Source organism: Cygnus olor, chromosome 2, assembly GCF_009769625.2.
Source record: "Cygnus olor isolate bCygOlo1 chromosome 2, bCygOlo1.pri.v2, whole genome shotgun sequence".
Lineage (NCBI taxonomy): Eukaryota > Metazoa > Chordata > Aves > Anseriformes > Anatidae > Cygnus > Cygnus olor.
The window spans coordinates 68,321,550-68,342,942 of record NC_049170.1 but is presented as its reverse complement, the minus strand read 5'-3'; the positions used below and the strand labels follow the sequence as shown (position 1 = coordinate 68,342,942).

Genomic DNA, 21,393 nt, shown 5'->3' with positions numbered 1-21,393 from the left:
GTCAGATCCTCTTGAAAAGTGCAATGTTTAAGTGAAGCAAGTCCCCTCCAGAAGAAGAGCGTTTATCTGGCTTCAGTGACATAATTGGATGTCACATGATCTTCAAGAGACTAGAAGGACCTGCCTGCCAATGCACTGAAATGATTCTTCTATCAATTTATAAAATGTTTTCAAACAGATTTGAACACTTAAAAAAATAAATTATATTTGTTTTCTGCAAATATAAGGAGTTAGTCTGTTTCATTTTACTTGCATAGGGACAATTCTGCACTGCAATTTTTGGGTCATAAAATGGATTTGGAACACTTGCCAATGCAGAAACTAAGACTAAATGCTTTTGAATTAAGTGTAAAGCTGTCCAGTTATCATCATTCTCTAATGTTTCTATTTATACCTAAGTGTTCATCACGGCTGATGTTGCAAGATGACCACTGCAATTTTGAAGCTGTAGACAAAGCCTGAAAAATCTGTTGCAATACTTTTTTTTAACAAAAAGTTTTTTGTATCCTGCATATAGTTTTCTGTTAGCAACTACTGAAAATCTATGCAACTTCCATGTTCTGAATACAGGTGCTACAGCCATGCTTGGGTGAACTATATGCAGAACAATATACCACATCCCTATATGTAAGCAAATGCTGCACATATTTCCTTGCTCTATTTTCTTAACTCTTCTAGAAAGTTCTTCTGGATAATCATAAAATGGTTTGGGTTGGAAGGGACCTTAAAGCCCATCCAGCCCATCACAGATGCTGTGACTGCTTGAAAAGTGACCCAGTTCACATCATGGCATGTAATCTGAAATACGTTGGCTTAAGTTAATAGGTAGAACTATAAACAGATGAGTCGTGAGGAAAAGCAATATTGCTAAACAGCTGTTCTCACTGTAGTAAATCACACTTGAAAAGCAGTCCAAAGTATAAAATAATTCTAGATATAAAGTATTTTTGCACTTCAGAAACTTTGAAATCATATTTCTTTGTTTTAGTCTTTTGAATGATGTGTAACCTCTACAAGATGTTTTTTTCAGAAAAAAATTGGAAAAGACACTTCAAAAGAGGTTTTCAGATTATTTTATGTACTGTGTAGATCTTTATACTATGGTCTTTATAGTTCCTCACTTAGAAACATTTAGTGGAAGTATTAAAAAAGGCTCTGTTCAGCCTTCAGACTAAAGAGGACTTCAACTTTAAAACTTCATTATGATTTGCTTTATTTTTTGGTTTGAAACTGTGGTTTCCTCTGCAGGATGCTAAAGTACTGAGGATTATTTTCTTAACAGTGTGGGTAACTGTCTCTCTTGATTGCAGCTCTGGCGAGTTTGGGGTATGAGAAGACTTGTGTTTTGTTCAACTGTGGAGCGTTGGCAAGCCAGATTGCAGCAGAACAGAATCTAGATAATGATGAGGGACTGAAAGCTGCAGCCAAACACTATCAGGTACAGAGGCCCCCTGCTTATGCTTTTGAATTCTATTATTCATCTTAGAACATCAATTTTATAGCTGCATGTGTTTTTTTTCCCTTAATTACAAAGGTAGGTTGACTAATTGCCTGGTGTTGGCTTGTGCATATTTGCTAGTTTTGAAGGATTTAATTTTATAACAGCTCCCCTCTGCCCCTTCCCCCCAGGAGCGTTGGTAACTAACAACCTTCAGCTTAAGATTTAGTGACTTTGGCTATAATATTCTTAACAAGTTCTACAGCAATAATCTCTTGTATTCTTAGTGGTAAAATGCAATACATTTTTCCCATTCTTACACGATTAGCCATAGCCAGAATGCTTTTACTTGTAGTCTGTCTTGATAAATGTGTCAGTGCAAGTTAACTTCAAGAACAAGAAATTGCAAGGAATTTTTTTGGTAGCTAAACAGTAAATGGGATACCGAAAAAGTTCTATTTTTTGAAATTATTTTATGTATTATATTTGCAAAGGTAAAAATCTGTTTGAGAACATGAAGGATAATATATTGTTTTCTTTTGTTTAGTTTGCAAGTGGTGCTTTCCAACACATTAAAGACACTGTTCTGTCAGCATTGAATCGAGAACCTACAGTGGACATCTCTCCAGACACAGTTGGAACTCTCAGTCTTATTATGTTGGCTCAAGCCCAAGAAGTGTTTTTTTTGAAAGCAACAAGAGGTATACTTTAATGGTTGGGTTAAATATTTAAGTGCTCATTGCAACTTCCATAAAAATTTAAAAGCATATTATGTTACTAAGAGCTGGTAAATGGCATTTCAAATGTTTTTATTTTTCCCATTACGGATTTCCACACCATGCCCACCTGCAAATGTAGGTCATTAAACACAAACTACAGATGTCATTTTAGAATTTGTCTAAGGTTCATTTGACAGTGCATTTGTTCCATTTGTTTTCCTTTCTTCTTGTGTTCAAAACAATTACCCTTGCTTTACAAAGGATTTTGTTGGTTTACATATTTTTCCTTGTTGAAAACTAAAATCATCATCTAAAAGAACCAAGAGCACTAGAAATAGTGCACAGGAGCTTTACCACTACTCCCCTCCTATACATGGGGAATGATTTCATGAGAATTTAGAGAAATGACTGTACGGGGAAGCAAAGGACATTTCCTAGGAGCTTAGTGGAATTAAATTGTTCCATTGCCCCTCATTTTTAAGAGGGGAACTCTTTGACCTTGTTTAACTTTGAGAATGCCCAGTTTGTCTCTGAAAGTGAAATTCTGCAGGTAGAACAAAAATTGGGTCCCTAACTGTTAAAGGCTGATTATGAAATACTCATTCAGCAGCAGCATATTTTCATGCAGTTATGGAAGAACATATGCTTCCAGGAACTTTCCTGTGGAACAGGACCATCTTCAGTACTAGATTTTCTTGCTTTTCTGCACCCCTCTCTTGCAACAAGCTGTACATCTAGAACTTAAAGGTGTCCAAAAGTAAAACTAAGGACCTAAAGGTCAGATGTGATGCTCACACCTCCTACCCCTGCTCTCCACCCTGTTGTTTTCAGTACAGTGGAGGAAGGCAATGTTTATCTTACCTTGTATGCTTCTTCACAGGGAAGATTTCTCAAAAGCCTCATAGCTGTACTGTCTTAATCTTAAAAGAATCTTAACCAGAAATTAATGTCCTTCAGCTAAATGATAAACCATGATTATGTTCTTTATTAGGCTGTTTAGCAGTATTTTGGTCTCTGGATATTTGAACATTGCTTTTACGTAAGTCCACGACTTGGTCTCAAAACTCAAATTCAGTTTCTTGCTGCACTGACGATTTGCATTACATGCAATTTTTCTGTTTTTTTGTCTAGCATGAGACAGTCTGTTTAGCAGCCTTACCCAGCTGATCTTGTTGGTTCTGGTGGAACTGAGTTTATTCACAAATTGAAAGCAAAATTGTTTGACTAAAAACAAATTGGTCTGCAAAGTCAAACTTCATTGCAGAACTACAGATTAGTTCCAGAGTTTCTGAAGAACTTAACGTTTTAAGTGTCTTGAAGTCCGAATGTTTGCTCTTCCATCTCTAGGCTTGCATATTTTTTAGCTTTGATATTTTAGCTTTGATATTTGTAGCTTTGATATTTTAAGGATATGTGAGTGAAAACAAAAGCCTCTAATGGTGAAGGATCTATTCCAAACTGTTTACATGGACAAATGAATCTCTAATGTTTCTGTTGTTAATGTGGCTAATGTACTAATTTTTTTTCTGTTTAAGCTGAGGCTCTGTGAAAGACTATGTAACTAGCATACACTCACACACTAGATGGGGCTACAAGGATGTTCTATTTAGGTGTTTTGTTTTTATTAAATATTTAGTGTACTGGAGAGAAACACTTCAACAAAAAAGTTAGTTGCCAATTCCTTTCTCTCCATATGTCTGAATCGTGTTCCACGGTGAAAAGATCTGTTTGGCATATCTTAAGTACATTTCTATCATAGAACATAGATACATCATAGCTCATATCTGCAGTGTTGTAGATGTGTGTGGGGGCTGGAATGAGCAGCCCACTTGGGATTTGATTTTACTGAGTAAGTATGCCCTGCAGGCTTCTTAATCCCCCCTTCCATACATCCTACTAATGCCTATCAGTCTGGCAGTATATAAAAATCACCTGAATCAGGGAATGCTCGTTTGTAAGAGCAGCTGTTTAGATGGCCAACACTTGCATTGATTGCCTGCCTTGTCTGTGGAGGCTGAATTGCTAGGGTAGGCCAGAGGCCATTATGAAAGGAGATGAAAATAAAGAATGTGTTCCCATTTTAACAGTTCTAGCTTTAGGAACAGGGTGAGAACAAGAGGCAGGGAATGCTGCTGAGGATGTGGCTCTGCTGTGAAGTAGTGGGTGCCAGTTGGAGGAACTGTGGTTACTGATGTTTAAGAATGCTTTCTATATTTGCTGTAAGTTGACCTCAGTATGGGCTGCTATGGAAAGGACCAGTCTCTTCTCTTCTGCTGCACTTCAAGTTTTTGAGTCTTGACATTGAGTTTGATTAGGGAACAGATCCTGCTGAAAATTGAATATATTTTTGCTGGCTATATTTTGGCTAAATTCTTTGTGAGTGACCACACAAATGCATGTGCTGGCACAAGGAAAGGTCTGAGAAGGAGCTGCCAAAGCTAGAGTGGAACTGTGTCTGTTACTGGCAGCCTGCCCTTGGTACGAGGTGAGGCATCACTCTTAATCCTGCATAAATGCTAGCAGCTTCTGAAAGATTTCTCTTAGGACTGACTGAACTTGCAGCTTCCTGACTGAAGTGGAAAAAATCTGGAAGCTGCAGCTGGATATCGAGAGAAGAACGGGATCCCACCCTTGTAAAATTATACCCTTGCAATACAGTTGCTGCTTAAAAATAAACAGGTAAATTATGTCATCTTCAAAAACTGATGATGATCATAATCGTTCTTTGTTTTTTCTTCTCCAACCCCAGATAAAATGAAAGACGGTATCATAGCTAAACTAGCTAATCAAGCTGCAGATTATTATGGCGATGCTTACAAACAATGTCAATATAAAGATACTCTGCCCAAGGTTAGTAACCCTCATAGAAATAACATGGGATCTACTGTTGTTCACAACATGCTTGATGAAGAACATGTAAAATGTTATCCTCAAGAAAAGTTGACTGTCGTTGCTACATTTATGTTGTATTTGAACCTGTACCTTAAAAAACAGTGAAGAATCTAGGAGGAAAAATACACTGTTTTTTAAGCAATTAAAAAAAAAAAAAGTGATGTGTTTACTTGTGACACCTTTGCTTAAAGGGATCTTGGGATAGTTGGTATGTTTAGGGATGCCTTCTTAATACACTAAATACACTTCTTAATACACTAAATCTGTTTTTCAAACTAACACTTCCTAATGGGGCTTAATCAGCTTCTAGTGTCCAAGTTTTCATTTGAAATTTGTTGTCTTTGGTGACAGGATGAATATGGTATCATTGATCACCTATCTGTTAATGTAAAATATGGCTGAAAGTGTCTCCTCTGTCTGCTTCCCTACCATCTCCTCTTCTTCCACCCCAAAACAATTTTGATATTTGTAAGTTATCTCTGTTTAGGCTTGACTGTGTGAGTGGCTTTGATTTTGGCAGATACAGGAAGATTTTTTTCCATACTTTGAATATATACTAAATAACTGGTACTTTAAGAATGAGCAAGTGAAGGCGGCTTTACGCATGATATTCAAATCATAAGACAGTAGAAATTCTTTTGTGCAGTGTGAGTTACTTTAAATTTGGATAAAATGTACTTATTTTTGATATTGACTCTTGACAGTTATATCAAGCAAAGTAGGAGATTGGTTTACACAGTGCTTTTTGGCTGAATATCTGTGGGAAGCATCCCACACTGCTGATGTTCAATTATTTCTTGTTCATTGATAGTTTCAGAACTCTAAAATAACCATTCTAGCTTTTAGTGGTTGGTCTTGTTACAAATGTGAAATATACTAGATTTACTAAAAGCGAAAAAATAATGCCTTCCTTACTAGAAAACTTAGTGGAAATATTTTGACTAGGGATAAATGAAAAAGGTCAAGGTCTGGTCCTTCAAGTTGATGTATGTTCTTAGCCGGATAAGTCTCTTTAGTAAATACTTTGGCAATTATTTTCTCTGGAAAAAAATCAGGTCATTTTTTTTCTTTTGTTGTACTGTAAAATAGAATCTTGATAGCCATACAAACTGTAAGTGCTACTGTACTAAAGTAAAAGTAGTACGTATTTTTATTTTTAAGCAATAAATCCTACAGAAATGCCTTTGCTGTAGGCCAGTCAGTGGTTTTTTTAACATATATTTTGGGAAAAAATAAAGCCTAATTTAACTTTAAATAGATATTTTACCTGGCTGCAACTTTGGGTTCTTTTGTGTGTGCATGTATTTCCTCTTGTACGTTCACTGGCATTTTACAGATTGGGCCAATTTCTTGCTTAGGTACTGTGGTTGTAATTGAATTCTGAGGGGTGATGAGATTGAATGAAGTTATTGCTTTGTCTTTTGTGCTCGTGAATCTCTCTAAACAATAGATCTGCTGCCTGTTCCAGTTGTACAGTAATTTGTCAATTGATTATTTGAAATAACATAATAAGGTTTGCTGTTTCTGTGAGTTAACATCAGCTCTGAGAGCCCTTACCTGTTTAGTTAGGAGTGTGAAATAGAAGGTGACTTGATGTGTCAGACTCCAGTTGCAACCAGCCTCCCTGGCTGCTTCTCTTTAAAATTAGTCCTCTTTTCATTTCTGGTGGAGGCAGTGAGGTTGCACAAATGTGAAGAAGCAGTTTTTATGTACTGGGTTCTTTAAAACATCACTCTGCTTTTCCAGTGCTCCTTGATTTAAGAAATAAAACAGTAAAGGCCAAATCCTTGATCAAAGACCATGTCTAATGCTGTGGGGTGCAGTATAATGTTTTCTTCATGTCTTGGTTGGTACTTCTGTGAAGATAAGTGCATTTATATAAAAGTCTAAAAGTGACTTTTTAATGGCTTACATCTCAATATTTTTGGTCCTTTTATTTGTTATTTGTTTTCATGATTCTGGAGTTATTTTCTTGATAGCCTTCTGCTGTTACAAGTGTAATTGCTTCGTTAAATAAAAAATACCTGTTTTCTTCCCTCCCCTTTCTCCCTTCTTTTAAGAACACTGTCTTGGCTTTGTCTTGGGGGTGTTTGGGTATGTTCTGGTAACTATCCTTTCTAACATGTGCATGTGTTTCTAATCTTTGGAGTAAATGTTGTGACTCCATGGCTTGAATTTAAATTGTAGTTCATCTAATATAATAGCCATTGAGAGTTTTGCAGCAACAGATTTTTTAAAAAAAAATCTGGATTCAATGCATGCTAAGTCGCATGTTCTCTGACATTTACCTCTAATATTTTAACCTATCTAAACCATTAATTGGGTGATTCTAATTTCCTTTTCTTCCTTTTTCTTCCTGCATCCCATGTTGTCTGTGGTGATTTATGTGGTTGGACTTTCCCCTGGTCAGTATTTTTATTTCCAGGAGGTGTTTCCTGTTCTGGCTGCAAAGCACTGCATTATGCAGGCCAATGCAGAATACCATCAATCTATCCTGGCGAAACAGCAGAAGAAATTTGGTGAAGAGATTGGGAGGTTACAGGTGTGTAAAATGTATACTTGTTTTCTAGCATTTTTTGGAAGAAAAAATTAAGTCATGTTTATCAAGTGAATCAAATTACTAGCAGCTGCCAAGATAAATGTCTCTGCACTTTAATGATTTTTGGACAGTTTGATACTGCTTGACACATTAAGTCTGTGTTTTTGTATTTACATACGCTTATCTCAGAATAGTTGACATGACAGATTTGCTAATAAATGTTCCTAAGTAATTTTATTAAAATAAATGAAAATTTTCTTATTCTGTACTTAAATCCTTTCCTGTAACCCCAATTTAAATCTTCATTATTTTTGAAAAGCACAAGGGAAATTTTGAGATGTAGGATTATCGCGTTGACATTTTAAAAGTTACTGTTAGGCATTTATTGCTTGCTTCTGGATGGAGCTTGATTTTTTTTGCATGTTCGTGTAACAATTAAGTGCCTATATGAACTTCTAATAGCAAATACTATGACTGTTACTGGGTAATGGATGAAGATATATACCTGTTGTTTACTCTTGAGTTTTAAATCTGTCTAGCAGAGCTCTTTCTCTAGGATATCACTGTAATGGACTATTAATGCCTTTTTATGTTCAGCCCACATAATGCTCTGTTATAGGAAGTATCCCTTCATGCTGAGTAGTTAAGATTTTTTTAGTAAATTCTGAAGAGAAATATGTCTTATCTATTTTAGCACTGTTATGAATGGCGTGTAGTCAGAAGTTAGTCCTCTCTTTTTATTTGAATACATTTAGTAAAGTAAAACTTAAATCCTGTTCTCCGTAGTTATCACAGTGCTGCTTCCATAATTAAAGTATATGAGAGATCTAGTATCCTTCCTGATGAGCTGCTCTGAGAAATTCAGGTGAAATAAAGTAATACTTTTTATTTTCCTAGATCCAACTAGATCAAATCCAACTAGATCAAAGATGGATTAGTCAGGGGGTGGGGTAAGAACAGTTGTTGTAGGCTTCCAAATTAAAGTATATATGACACACTCCTGTATCTTCTCCTGTCACCCAGTTTCTTGCAAATGCTAATTAGACTTATAGTATTGAGGGGGGAAGGAGGGAGAAAAGAACAGAACTGCTGTTGAGTGCTTTTTGGCACAATGGAAAGTAGAAAAAATGTCAGCAAACTTCAAATATATTCCTAATATCTCTTAGGTTCCACTTCTCAATCCTCAGAACCTTGAGTTCTTGAACTGGTGTGAGTTTACATAAATTTTGACTAAAATTGCCTCTTACATGTTTTGTTTTTATGTATTTGGAACACAAATGTGATCAGGATGAAACAGATAAAATCTAAGGATGGTGTTGTCCTGCATCACTCTGAAAATAAATTGGATGTAGGAAAGCCAGATACATCAGGGTTGTATGTAGATGCAGCAAATGGGAGTGAAGAAACATCGGACCTTGTATTTTATTTTAATGTGCAGTAGGATTTCAACAACACTTTTCTGCAGCTTTTGAGTTTGAGATTAGGTGTTGGTAGCAGGTGTGAAAACCAGGACTCTGTTCTTGCCTCTTCTGTGCATGTGAGCAAGTGAGCAAGATTTGAACCTTATCTGCAAAAACGAGCTGTTGGTTTCATAAATGAATATGAAAATGACATGACTTTTTTTTGAGAATGGGTTTTCGTGGTGTTACTGCCTCTAACCTATGTTTGCTTCTTTTTTGTTTTGGGGACTCATAGTGAAACTATTGTGGGATATTAACTTGCCCTTGCCCACTATCTTTTTTTCCACAAAACTATTATAATTAGTAAATTATTTTTTCAATTTTGATACCCAAAAATATATCTTCCCCATCATTTATGGAAAAGAAGAATATCAACCAAATGCTTTGGAAGTAAAGTCACTTGGCTAACTGGGATACTCATCTGTTTTCCTAAATAAATATAATGGAGAGAGAGAGAAAACATTGTTTTAATTTTAACTGTGTTTTTTATTTTCTAGCATGCAGCAGACTTGGTTAAAACAGTGGTATCTCGTTATGATGAATACATAAATGTTAAAGATTTGGTTGACAAAATCAACCGTGCACTTACAGCTGCCAAAAAAGACAATGACTTCATTTATCATGACCGTGTTCCTGATCTGAAAGACTTGGAGCCCATTGGAAAAGCTAGCCTTGTGAAGTCTACTCCAGTTGTTGTTCCCCTCAGTCAGAAATTCATGGGTAAGCAAAGTGTGTGAAGCTCGGCGTAATTGCTATCTTGTGAAATGCACATGGTCATCAATGCTCCTCTGTGCCATGAAAATGCAATGTTTACTTCTGAATCTATGAAGTTTACCACAGTTTTGAAAGTGTCATTTTTTCTAATTTGTTGTTTTACTGCTTGATGACCAACATACTAGGAGATTAAACCACAGGTTGAAAGTCATTATCTGCAATGCTATCTTTAAGATATTCTCAGATTTTTCTCAGCTGCTGTTCTTCTATATTAAACCAATCTTTCTTAACTTCAGAAAGAACACTAATGTAGGGGATGAGTATCAAATCATATAATCTTCACTAATCTAGTTGTTGGCCTTCGTAAAGCTCCAAAATATCAGTTCGTTGTCTGAACAGGAAAGTTCTGAAAAATAATCTGCTCTTGTCTTTCTCCTTTTTTTCCTTTTAAAAAGAGCCTTAAGGAAGATATGACTTGTAGTCATACAGATGTTCTCAATGTAATGCTTTTAAATTACTTCAACTCAATTTCTGCCTCAGATGGAAATCTAAATATATTAGGTAAAGACCTGTAGAAATATCCACTACATTAAACTAGAGAACTGTAGAAATAGATTTATTTTTAACACATCCTGGGGAGCAGAGGAGAAGTATCTTACACTGTGTAGATCGGTCTCTGTATTGCAACCTGTACTAAAGAGCCATGAAGATATTTGTATCCTTTTGCTTTCACAGTGCAATTGCAGTAATTTATGCTCCTTCCCTTGTAGACCTGTTTGAGAAGATGGTTCCATTGCAAGTTCAGCATTCTGTGAGTGTTTATAACCAGAGAAAGGCAGATCTAGTAAACAGGCTAATAGCCCAGATGAGAGAAGCCACAACTTTGGCAAATGGGTAAGTATGGCTTCTTGTTAACTTTATCAAGTTGAGTTATGGAACAGCCTCTCAATACTAGTTCCCTTGCAGTCTGTCAGCATCCAGATTACAGTAAAGTTTTTTATTCCTGTGTAGTAGGCTGGCAAATTTGAGGTCTATAGTGGTGTTTAGAACTACTTGAATGCATCTAAAGCAGAAACGGTATTTCATTTTCTTCAGCCTTTCATCAGTTTTTAGGAATCTGACATTTGCTCAAAAAGTGTTCCACTACCATTAATCTACAGGGATTTTCATGTTTCAGTGGTCAGCTTGATTGAACCAGTGATCCACTACACTACATGGTATTTTTCCCCCAAGATTTTGTTCTTTAATAATAATAAAATCTTACCAACCTGAAAGATAGGAACGTAACTCAAGGCAGTTGGTTATTTATTTACCAGATAGTCGTTACTGAAAATGTTTGCCACTTTTGTAAGAGCTAGAAGACTAGGATTTGTTTAGCTTTTAAGAGCTTTGAAACTTGCTTTTGGAGAGGTGTACTCTAGGAATAAGTTTAAAGTATTCAGTTTGACCTTTCTGTCCAAGTGTATGTTGTACAATGCGTCCATTCTGATAATGGACTGTGTGATCATTTATATGGATAGCAATATTATTACAGGGTATATTACAGGTATCGAACACATCACACAAGTTGCTGTATAACATGTTGACTTTTTCAGTGTGTTGGCTTCCCTCAATCTTCCGGCTGCTATTGAAGATGTTTCTGGTGATACTGTTCCTCAGTCCATTTTGAACAAGTCCAAGTCTGTGATTGAACAGGGAGGAATTCAGACTGTTGATCAGCTGATCAAAGATTTGCCTGAGCTGCTACAAAGGAACAAAGAAATCTTAGATGAAGTAAGCTCAGCAACTGCTAACACTCAAGACATTCTTGGGGAAAAAAAACCACACTACCACTCAACTTGTTTTCTCTAAGTGGCAATAGAAAAAGTGCACGGTTGTATAAAATGCTTGCGACTTTAATAGCGTTTTAAAACCGCAGTGCTTGTAATAGCACTAAAAATACTGCTTGTAATAGTACTTTAAAAACATGCTGTTTAAGTGTTTAGTCCACACATGCCAAAACCAGGCTGTCACGTATGAATGTTCACTTATGAGTACTTTCTTTTTTAAGATTAAGTTGGGGGAGGCAGGGAAACATTCCGTACAGATTTTAATCATTTGTCTTCTATATCTTTTATTTGTCGAATTAAATTTATACAAGATATTTGTGTCAGTGGTATTTTCTACACTAGCTATATACTATAGCTATTTCATGTTTACAAGGGGTTATAATGCGTGTAACACTTTTAACTCTTGCAGTCCCTACGTTTGTTAGATGAAGAAGAAACTACAGATGATGAACTCCGAACAAAATTCAAAGAACGCTGGCAGCGAACACCATCCATTGAACTCTATAAGCCTTTAAGGGCAGGTAAAGTTAATATTTCTTGGCTTGGATCTTAGGAATGTTCTAAAAATGTTCATTTTCATTGTGTAAATTGTAGTAGTGTTCAGTGTTGTGATACTGTCTTTAAAGATACAAATCACAGTTTAGGAGAGGGTGTGGTAAAACATCTTTGCTATCTGTGCTATTACTGGGAGTTGAGGGTTGTTACAATCGTGGAGAGTTTCCTGCTTTTGCACCCATGGAGTGCATGTGAATGCTAAAGTTTCAGAGATGGTATATAATGAAAGATAGCTGCCCTCCTAAGAACTTGGTTTCAATTACCACTTACGTGGGTCTTTTAGTTTAGTGCGTCTTTGTGAGTTAACATCTTTTTTTTTGTATTTCCTAAGGTGTTCTTTTGTCATTGATTTTTCTTTTTTCCAATGGTTAGTTAAATTACTTACGATCATCACCATATCAGGCTTTCTGTGTACTTAATATTTTTTTTATTTTGTTATTTTTTTTTAGTTTTGAAGCTAGCAAGGGACTGGTACCAGTGTCTTAGTAAAGTGAAGGCACAGGCTTTAAAATCTGAGTGGCTCAAACTAGTGTGTATTAATATGCTGTCATATGCCTCTCTGGATAATAGAGATGCTTTGCTTAAGCACTGCTTGTATAGGAAACTTATGGTGTTAAGACTTAACACAAACATTTAATGTGCTGGTCCATAAAAATGTATGAAGACTTGCTGAAGAACATTGAAAACCGGTCTGGTGTGAGACGGGTTTTGAAATGTTAACGCCTATTTTCTCTTCCTACCACCAGAGGGAGCCAATTTCCATTGTATCTTGAATAAAGCTGTGCAAGCAGATGGGCAAGTTAGAGAATGCTATCAGTCCCACCGGGATACAATTGCACTTCTGTGTAAGCCAGAGGCAGAGCTCAATGCAGCTATTCCTTCTGCTAACCCAGCAAAAACATTACAAGGAAGTGAGGTAAAGCATGGAAATTATTCTCCATTTTGGATAGAAGGGCTACTCATCTAACAAAGTAGACTCAAGTTGACCGATGTGGAGGCTGATTCTTAACTCCTGTTGTTTCTATCCCAATTGATGCAGGGGGGTGACTAGAACTTCCAAAAAACTTGCTTGCTTGTTCTGTTTAAAGTCTGCTAGAGTATATTTTGTTACGTGTAATGTAAGCAAGTTCAGTTGCTAAGTACAGCAAGACTGGGTAGCAAACAACTGTAAAAGGAGCAGTATTTGATTAATACTTTGTATAGGGTGGTAGAAAGTAGTGCTCAGGGTCTTGGGGCAATTAGATTTAAAAAAATGTTTTCCAGTATTTTAAAATATTAGGCTATTACACCAGTTTGCTTTCTGAGGAAGTCCTGGCTCATATTGTAACTTCTCTCATAGGAATTGGTTTGAAGTAAATGTATTTGATTTCCATGTTTACAGTATTATGAGATGCCTGATCTTTTTTTTGAAAACAAAACAAAAAAACAAAAACAAAACAAAAAACAACAACATTGTAGTAATTCAGTGTTATTAGTGGAAGCAGATATTGTAGAGGAGAATATAGCTTGAGGAATGCTTGAAGGTCTTTGCTACTTTGCATTTTGTCTTTAGTCATGAATCCTTAAAATATGTCATCTTTAACATTTGTAAACAGAAGTGCATGCAGTATTATTGCTAGTATCTGTGAGGAGTGCAAGATAGAAACTAATAATGGATTTTTTTACTTTTCCAGTAATTCTTCAGAACTCATTAACTTGACAATTTTATTACCTAGGTCGTTAATGTCTTAAGAACTTTGCTGGCTGGTTTGGATGAAGTTAAAAAGGAGAGAGAACAACTGGAAGATGACATGAAAGCTGTAAATTTTGACATGACGAGCAAATTCCTGGCTGCACTTGCACAAGATGGTGCTATAAATGAGGAGGCTATCTCTGTGACTGAGTTGGACAGAGTTTATGGAAGTTACACACAGAAAGTGCAGGAGTCCTTGAAAAAGCAGGAAGAACTTCTCAAAAACATTCAGGTACAACAACCTGTCTGTATGTTGTCTTTGCTCTCAAACTAACTAGCAGCAATTCCTCAACATTTCCAGTGCGGTAGAAATCTACAGCTTTTTTTTCTGTAGATATGCTTTCTACTCCATTTTGCTTATGACTGTCATAGAACAATTGATACTCCTTTATTCTTCTGATCACGGAAAAATACAGGGTTTTGGTTTAGTATTCACTGGAAAGAAATGTAGATTTCTAGCAGACTCTGCCAGAGCTCCAGTGTCAGTTCTCTTGGCCCAATTCTGCAGATGGTTTTGCCCTTGAAGAAACTTAACTGTGCATAAGAAGTTTTGGTTTGGTTTAATCTTTTTTCCTCCTCCTGTCATCCCATCTTGATAGTTATTTGTGGGATAACAAGCGACCTGTCTTTGTCTGTTAGACATTTTCTGTCTCTGAAGAACATTTTGGTTTATTTCTTATTATTTACAGTGTGCTCGACTTCCAGCATCTGTAATGCTTGAAGTAAAAATTATTGAAAATTTCTTATACTGTGACTTATCTCAGTCTTAATTTGTCAGTAACACTAGGGACAGGTACCCGAAACGCCTGGCAAAAGAGTAGGTCCTAGTGCTTAGACAAATAAGAATAATTGTTTGAGTGATGACGGGGCCTATTTGTGTGCAAGGTTACTTGTGACTTCTGACTACAACTTGCACTTAATTTTTCCCTTTCTGAAGAGTTATTGTTTCTAAATGACAATATAGACACTGCTTCTATCCAGGATCTTATATTCATACGTTTCTTAACATATATCCATCAAGATTTTAGAAGTATTTTACTTTGATGTTTGAGTGTCCTGGAATACAAGTTTGATTGCTGCTTCTGGCAGCTGAAATAGTCTTGTTTTTTCCTAAAGAAATGAGATGCAAGTGAGCCTCTTGGCAAGCTATTAAGAGGACAGAAGCAGAAAACTGACAATGTCAACCAAATTTGAGGTAGAGCTTCTAAAAAAAATTGTAACTTTTGAGATGATTTTATGAATATCAGTGGAGTATAGTGCAGCAGAGAGCCTAATTAGTATATTCTCTGAAGGAATCTCTACAGTAGAACTAAAGAATTAGCTGGAGGTCAACAAAAGAGAACAGATAATTAGTTGATACCTCCTGACTGTCAATTAATACACGTTTAATTCTGAAATAGCCACTGCACTTGGCAGTTAACAAGTATCAGGAAGTACAGTGTGTGGCTGGAAGGTGATAAAGGTGTTGGGAAAAGGGGGTAGAAGCCATGAGTAAGATCAAGAACAGGAGATACAGAATCTTACATGGAACCAGGCTGCATTATTATCACTGCTCATTTTTCCCTTCTTCCTTTTAAGAATGCACATCAAGATTTTTCAAAGATGAAACAGTCAAACAATGAATCTAATTTAAGAGAAGAAGTTTTGAAGAACTTAGCTGTGGCAAATGACAAATTTGTGGAACTTGTAGCCAATTTAAAAGAAGGCACAAAGGTACAGTAATTCTTAACGAATTGGAAGAACGTTTTATTTACACAGTGAGATGTGAATCTAAAGTCATAATAAACGTCATAGTCAATGCTAGATAGGAGGTACATTTTTGAAGATTGTACTGCTGAAGTGAGGACAGTGAGTTGCTTGAATTTTGATTGTTTTGACAGCTGTGAAACACTTTGTTCCTCTCTGAAAATCAAGCTTTTCTGAGTGATTTATATTAAAATCGGAACAGGTATTGATTACAGCTGAGTAACTAATGCTGAAGTACCCAGAAAAGCCATTTTATCTGAAGAATTCTTTCATTTGTTCTCTCATAATAATTAATCAGTTTATCAAATCTGTGTTTTATATACTGCTACTGCATACATGAGGAAAGATGAGGAGGGTTTTATTTAACTTGCTTTTTTGATCTGGGCTTCTGGAATGTGTCTTATTGCTTCAGTACTAAATGCTTTTACTGATTTATTGAATTGGTAGTCCGCTAGAGGAAAAAAAGAAAACAAAACTTTGAAATGTCAATGAAAATTGAATGCATGGAACTGACTGAAGGCAGTAAAATAATTACAAAAAAATCAAAAAAATCCGTATAGTTCCTCACTAAGTGACCAAGTTTTGTTCTGTTTTTAAATAGACTTTCCAGTCTTGAACTATGTATGTAGTTTTTAATCTTATAAATATGTGCAGTTGTACAATATTAGAGGTAAGGACAAGAGCTGACTAGTATCTGCTGTGGAAAAGAATACAAAGGCACTAGCAAATTTTACTGGAATGGCAGGTTCTGGGCAATGTAGTAATGCCTATAACTGGGTCAGTATGTAGAAATACACTAGCATGGAGTCTGAAAGTATTGATTGAGCATGTTAATTTTTTCTTTACTAGTTTTACAATGAGCTGACAGAAATCCTTCTGAAATTCCAAAACAAATGCAGTGACATTGTCTTTGCTCGCAAGACTGAAAGAGATGAACTGCTCAAGTAAGATTTAAATACTTTAAGCATTGTAGAAATTAAGTATTTATCAGAAGGTAATCCTTGGACAAATTTATTATGGTACTTGATGACACAAGAAAGGAAGAATGTGTTGACTATTTCCTCTTTGCCTTGTGTGTTAACCCTACTCTCCCTTCCCTTGAAAACCTACAAAAATAATAGATGTAAATAGTGAATGCTACTTAGAAGTCTGTTCTCCTGTTCCCATATACAGTTTAGCATGAACATGTTTCATCTCACCATGATATTTTACTGTACTGCATTTTTTGGTGTGTGTCTGGTGGTAATTTTATTCTTTTGTTTGAGGAGCTTTTGATTTCTGTACCTTGCCCTTGCTGTCAGCTTGGTTTGAGAAGTTATCTAAGTGCTTCAGCATATAATTGCCTTCTGTGTCCCCCAGTGTGGTGGAGGGAAAAACACTGGTCTCTGCTCTGTAGTCTGATCTGGTCTGTTATGTTATTATTTAGATTATGTGGGTTGCCTGTGCTACTGAAGAAAGGGAAGTAGTTTTTATCCTTCCTTTGAAGGGAACAGTTGTGTTGCTGTTGTCCCTTGCATGTGATCAAGTTAGTGTAGTATGCTTCAAATGTAATTTTTATGCACTTGGTGTAAGAAGAAAGGATAACTGAAAAGGCTCGCATTTTCCAATTTTCAGCTTTCTTCAGCAAAGTGCATAGCCTTTAATAAAAAGGGCTAGTTTTCAGTAAAATTGTTGAAACTGCAGCTGTTCTGTGCATGTACCTTGTTGTGAATGCTCAGCCCTCAAATTTTACCTTTTCTAACCTCATCCTTTTTGGAATTGCTTTATATCACTTGGTTATTGTGTTTTTAAATACTTGGCAACCATATACAACCCCTTCCGCCTCTTTTTTTCCCCTCCCTTCCTACATACGTGAAGTTTGGAAGCTGTAAGCTGCCGAACTGAGGCTTAGGTCTGAATATTTCACGTCTCTAATATGTTAGAATTCAGTGTTAAAGATGTAGGTTTAGTGTTGATATAACATTCAGCTGAATCTTCCAATGATACTCTCTTTTACTTCCTCATGTGTTAAGTGTTTGCTGACATGAAACTCTCAAAGTTTGCAGAAATGATCGGATTTGGGATATTTGTAGTATGTCTACCAAATGTATTTCTCAGTATGCTCAGCCTACAGTTTTTGAGTGACTGAAATGGTATGTGTTGTGCACTGTGCCCTACCTGCCCTTCCGCTCCATTAAAATCAAAATACTGGCTGTGGTTTCTGTCTTGACATAGCAAAAATGAATTTGGTGAACTGGTATCTCATGTAGCGCTGGAGACCTTGTTTCATGACTGCCCATTGGATGACCAGTTTTAATAGTGTTTTAAGCTCTACATTTGATGTGCTTGGTTGCTGGCTGGCCAAAATAGACTTCATTCTGAAAGCCACCAATCTTTGCAGCTTAGTTTTAAGAAGAAAATTGCTAATTCCTTCCCTTAGTTATTTTTCTAAGACGGTAGATATTGGTTTTGATAGTTTCAGGATAATAACAGCATTGAATAGTTATTCCACTGTCTGCAACAAGTAGTTTGATATACGTGTATGTAACAGTGTGTGACAGTGAGAGAAGACAATATTTCCAGCTTTTTCTCACCATTCCTTTTTCCTAGTGATACAGCAGGGATAACTGCAAAGACAGTTTTCTTGGAGCTCTTGTTTGTCTCTTCTCTTTTTTCCTAACAGTGAAGTTGCTAGTTTTGTTCTTCTCTGGAGCTCACCTTTGCATGCTATATAATAGGAGCCTGTAGTTTGTTGCTAACTAGACTGTATGCCTTTGTCAGTCTCCCTTGTCTTCCGTTTCAGAATACCAGGTATGAAGTTCCAGCTGTTATATGTTGCTATGTATCTCGTCTACTATATTTTTATGCGAAGTTTTTTGAAACTTTAACTGCTTCCTGAAGTGTTTTGGAGGAATCTGCCGAATCTCAAATTATAAATCTTTTGCATTGAGAAATATACTCCATCCATCTGAATATGTAACTTAGAACTGCTTCCTCAGAATTTTCATGACAAGCTGACTGTAAAATCTGTTCACCATTTAATGGAAGCTAACACATGACACCAAAGCCTCCTTGTATCTTACCAAAGTAATATCCAAGAGTAGTGATCTATATCTAGTATTGAGCTGGAACATAAAGATGTTATTAGAAAAATAAATGTAACATTTAATCAAAGATTGGCTGGAGGATTTTCTGTAATGAAAGTGATTTGTACTCTAAATCGTTTGAGCTAGCTCACTGATTATGCTTTAAATATTAAATTTAGTTTGTCACTTTTTCTTAATATAGTTTGCTGAAGTGTATAACAATTTGTAAATAAAGCTGTATGTTTGCTTGTCTGTTTTTAATAGAGATTTGCAGCAAAGCATTGCTAGGGAGCCCAGTGCACCCTCTATTCCTCTGCCTACATATCAGACCACACCGTCTGGAGGAAGTAAGCCTGCTGCATCATCAACTCCCACTCCAGCACCCAGAACCATGGTGGTAAGTAAATGCTACAGAATTGGTGGGTTGGAAATAGAAGGTTCATACTCTGGAACTCTGATCTATACCTTGTTTATATAATTCCTTAATGTATTGGTGTATTTAGAAAAGTGTAGAAGTGAAATAGAGGGAGAAGTCTCAAAACTTTATGGAGAGTTAGTGGTTTTCATAATTGTATATCTGAAATGGAAAGTTCATTGCTTTCCAGATGCTATGCATTATTATCTATATAAGGGGAATATAGAATCTCTTTTTTTTCAAAAAAAAAAAAAAAAAAGTAAATCATATAACCATAGCTTTTAATTCCGTGACTTCCTGAAAGAAGCTCCAACTTAATTCACTGTCTTTTGTTAGGGTGCTAAACCACAGCCACCAGCACGGCCGCCACCACCGGTGATTTCTGCGGCAAGCAGTTCTCCTTCTGCATCAGCACCATCTGGACCAGCTGCAGCTCCTGCTGTTGCTCCTGCTCCAGGAGTCGGTGCATCAAGCACTGCACCATCACAGGCACAGGGACCTCCTTACCCAACTTATCCAGGTTTCCCAGGGTATGCTATTGGAGTACTTATGCTGTTGTGTTATCCCATAATCTAAAAGCACTCATTTGTTACTTGTGACATATTTAAATCGTTTTTGTATCATTGAACATATGTTTAGTGTTCTTGAGGCGTGGTGATTACTTAGTTTTAATTATGTAATTCCTGTTGGAATCATTTGCTGACAGTATTTGTGGGGGGGTTCATTTTGGTTGCAGGGTTTTTCCTTTTTTTTCCATTTCCCCTTTTAAAAGGAGGAGATAAGACTGCAGTTCCTTAACAATGGTTTGTGGACTGTTGCCATCCCTTGCATAATTAGTTGGTGTTTATCTCCTAAGTGTTGGCATATCATTTTTTAGATCCTGGTATCTTGCTAAAGATGCTAAAGTATACAGAACAAATTGCATTTGAGTAGTGTACTTTCTTCTGATGCTTTTTCATTTTTTTGGAGTTGGGACAAGGATTTGGAGGCAGCTGCTATCTTTTTCAGTAGCAGGCTATGAAAATGTTAATATATGTACAATGATGTTAAGCATAAGAGAATCAGTTTGCAACAGTTCTTCTAGTTCTAGCAAGTTACTTTGCTCTACCTTCGGTCTCCATTTATGTTCCATGCATTACACTTTGTTTGGTCCTTAAAAGTTGCCACACTTTCTGTTGCACAGAGTAGTATGAAAAGAAAGCGTTTGCAGTGATTGCATTTTTTTTTTGTCTATCGATGAGTTAAATTACTTGCAAACTACTGTCATCAGTGTTTGGCAACTAAAGCATGCTTTTTTCTTCACACAGGTATTGCCAGATGCCGATGCCAGTAGGCTATAATCCATACATGTATGGCCAGTATAATCTGCCATATGTGCCATCACCTGTCTTTCAGAACCCTGGACAACCACCATATCCAACACCTCAACAACCTGGATACCCTTTTCCTCAACAGCCTTATTACCCTCAGCAATAATAGATCTGCACAGAAGCTCTGCTTGTTAAAAATTTGGGAGAAAATTGCAATAAGGATACTAAAACTTCAGCTTCAGTTAATGTACGATACTGAACTGTAGGCAGTCTATAACTCTTGTTCATTGTTAACTGCTCAAAAATATCTAGATCAGTTTTTGATTACATGAAACACTCAAAGATCTGTGGCAGCAGTACAGACTGTAGAGTAATGCCAGAACTAGAACCTAATTCAGTGGTTTGAAATTGCACACTACATGTTGGCTAGACCAAAACGTTTCTTTGCAAAAATCCTATAAAAATGGATTAGATGAGAAAAATGGAACAGTGCTTGCACTGGGTGTTATATATTCTATGGAACTACATAGCATTTCCTTCTGTACTCTTACTGGTTTGTATCTTTTGAGTTTAATTAAAATAAGCTATTTTGTCTAATAATCAAGGCCTTGTAAATCATCAGTAAAAAATAAATTACGTAAGAATGGTTTAAACACTTGGCATTTTCATTACCATGAAATTGTATTTTGTGTGTTTTTAGACTCTTTCATTTGTCCCTTGACTTACACTTGGCTGTAATGCCAAAATAATGTCTCAAATGCTTAGCCTTACAACTGAATTTACATCTCTTCTCCTTGAACCTCTATTTTTTTTTTGAGTCTATAACTAACCATTTTGATACTGGTAGATGAAGTCTTGTGAGTAGAATCCTGTACCTTTTGAAGTGTATTGGACTAAAAAATTTTCTTTATCACTTTAAAAGAACAGTTACTCTGATCTCAAGAAAACTTTTTAAAAGAAGAGAGATCAAGATCCCTTT

General features: G+C 36.2%; 1 protein-coding gene across 2 annotated transcripts in view; it reads left to right on the top strand.

Moving 5' to 3' along the window:
• Nucleotides 1-21,067, top strand: part of LOC121065731 (programmed cell death 6 interacting protein) — a 29,512-nt gene extending 8,445 nt beyond the window's left edge. The window contains exons 4-18 of one of the 2 annotated variants that reach the window (XM_040548723.1): nt 1,311-1,438; nt 1,986-2,139; nt 4,907-5,007; nt 7,475-7,591; nt 9,546-9,768; nt 10,533-10,656; nt 11,358-11,535; nt 12,001-12,112; nt 12,893-13,062; nt 13,862-14,110; nt 15,457-15,591; nt 16,474-16,568; nt 18,954-19,086; nt 19,441-19,634; nt 20,412-21,067. In XM_040548723.1, coding sequence (XP_040404657.1) covers nt 1,311-1,438; nt 1,986-2,139; nt 4,907-5,007; nt 7,475-7,591; nt 9,546-9,768; nt 10,533-10,656; nt 11,358-11,535; nt 12,001-12,112; nt 12,893-13,062; nt 13,862-14,110; nt 15,457-15,591; nt 16,474-16,568; nt 18,954-19,086; nt 19,441-19,634; nt 20,412-20,580 — 2,282 coding nt within the window. In that variant the 3' untranslated portion in view covers nt 20,581-21,067. Of the gene's footprint in view, nt 1-1,310; nt 1,439-1,985; nt 2,140-4,906; nt 5,008-7,459; nt 7,592-9,545; nt 9,769-10,532; nt 10,657-11,357; nt 11,536-12,000; nt 12,113-12,892; nt 13,063-13,861; nt 14,111-15,456; nt 15,592-16,473; nt 16,569-18,953; nt 19,087-19,440; nt 19,635-20,411 lie in introns of both variants that reach the window. The other variant, XM_040548722.1, reaches the window with a different exon arrangement.
• The last annotated feature ends 326 nt before the right edge of the window (nt 21,068-21,393 follow it).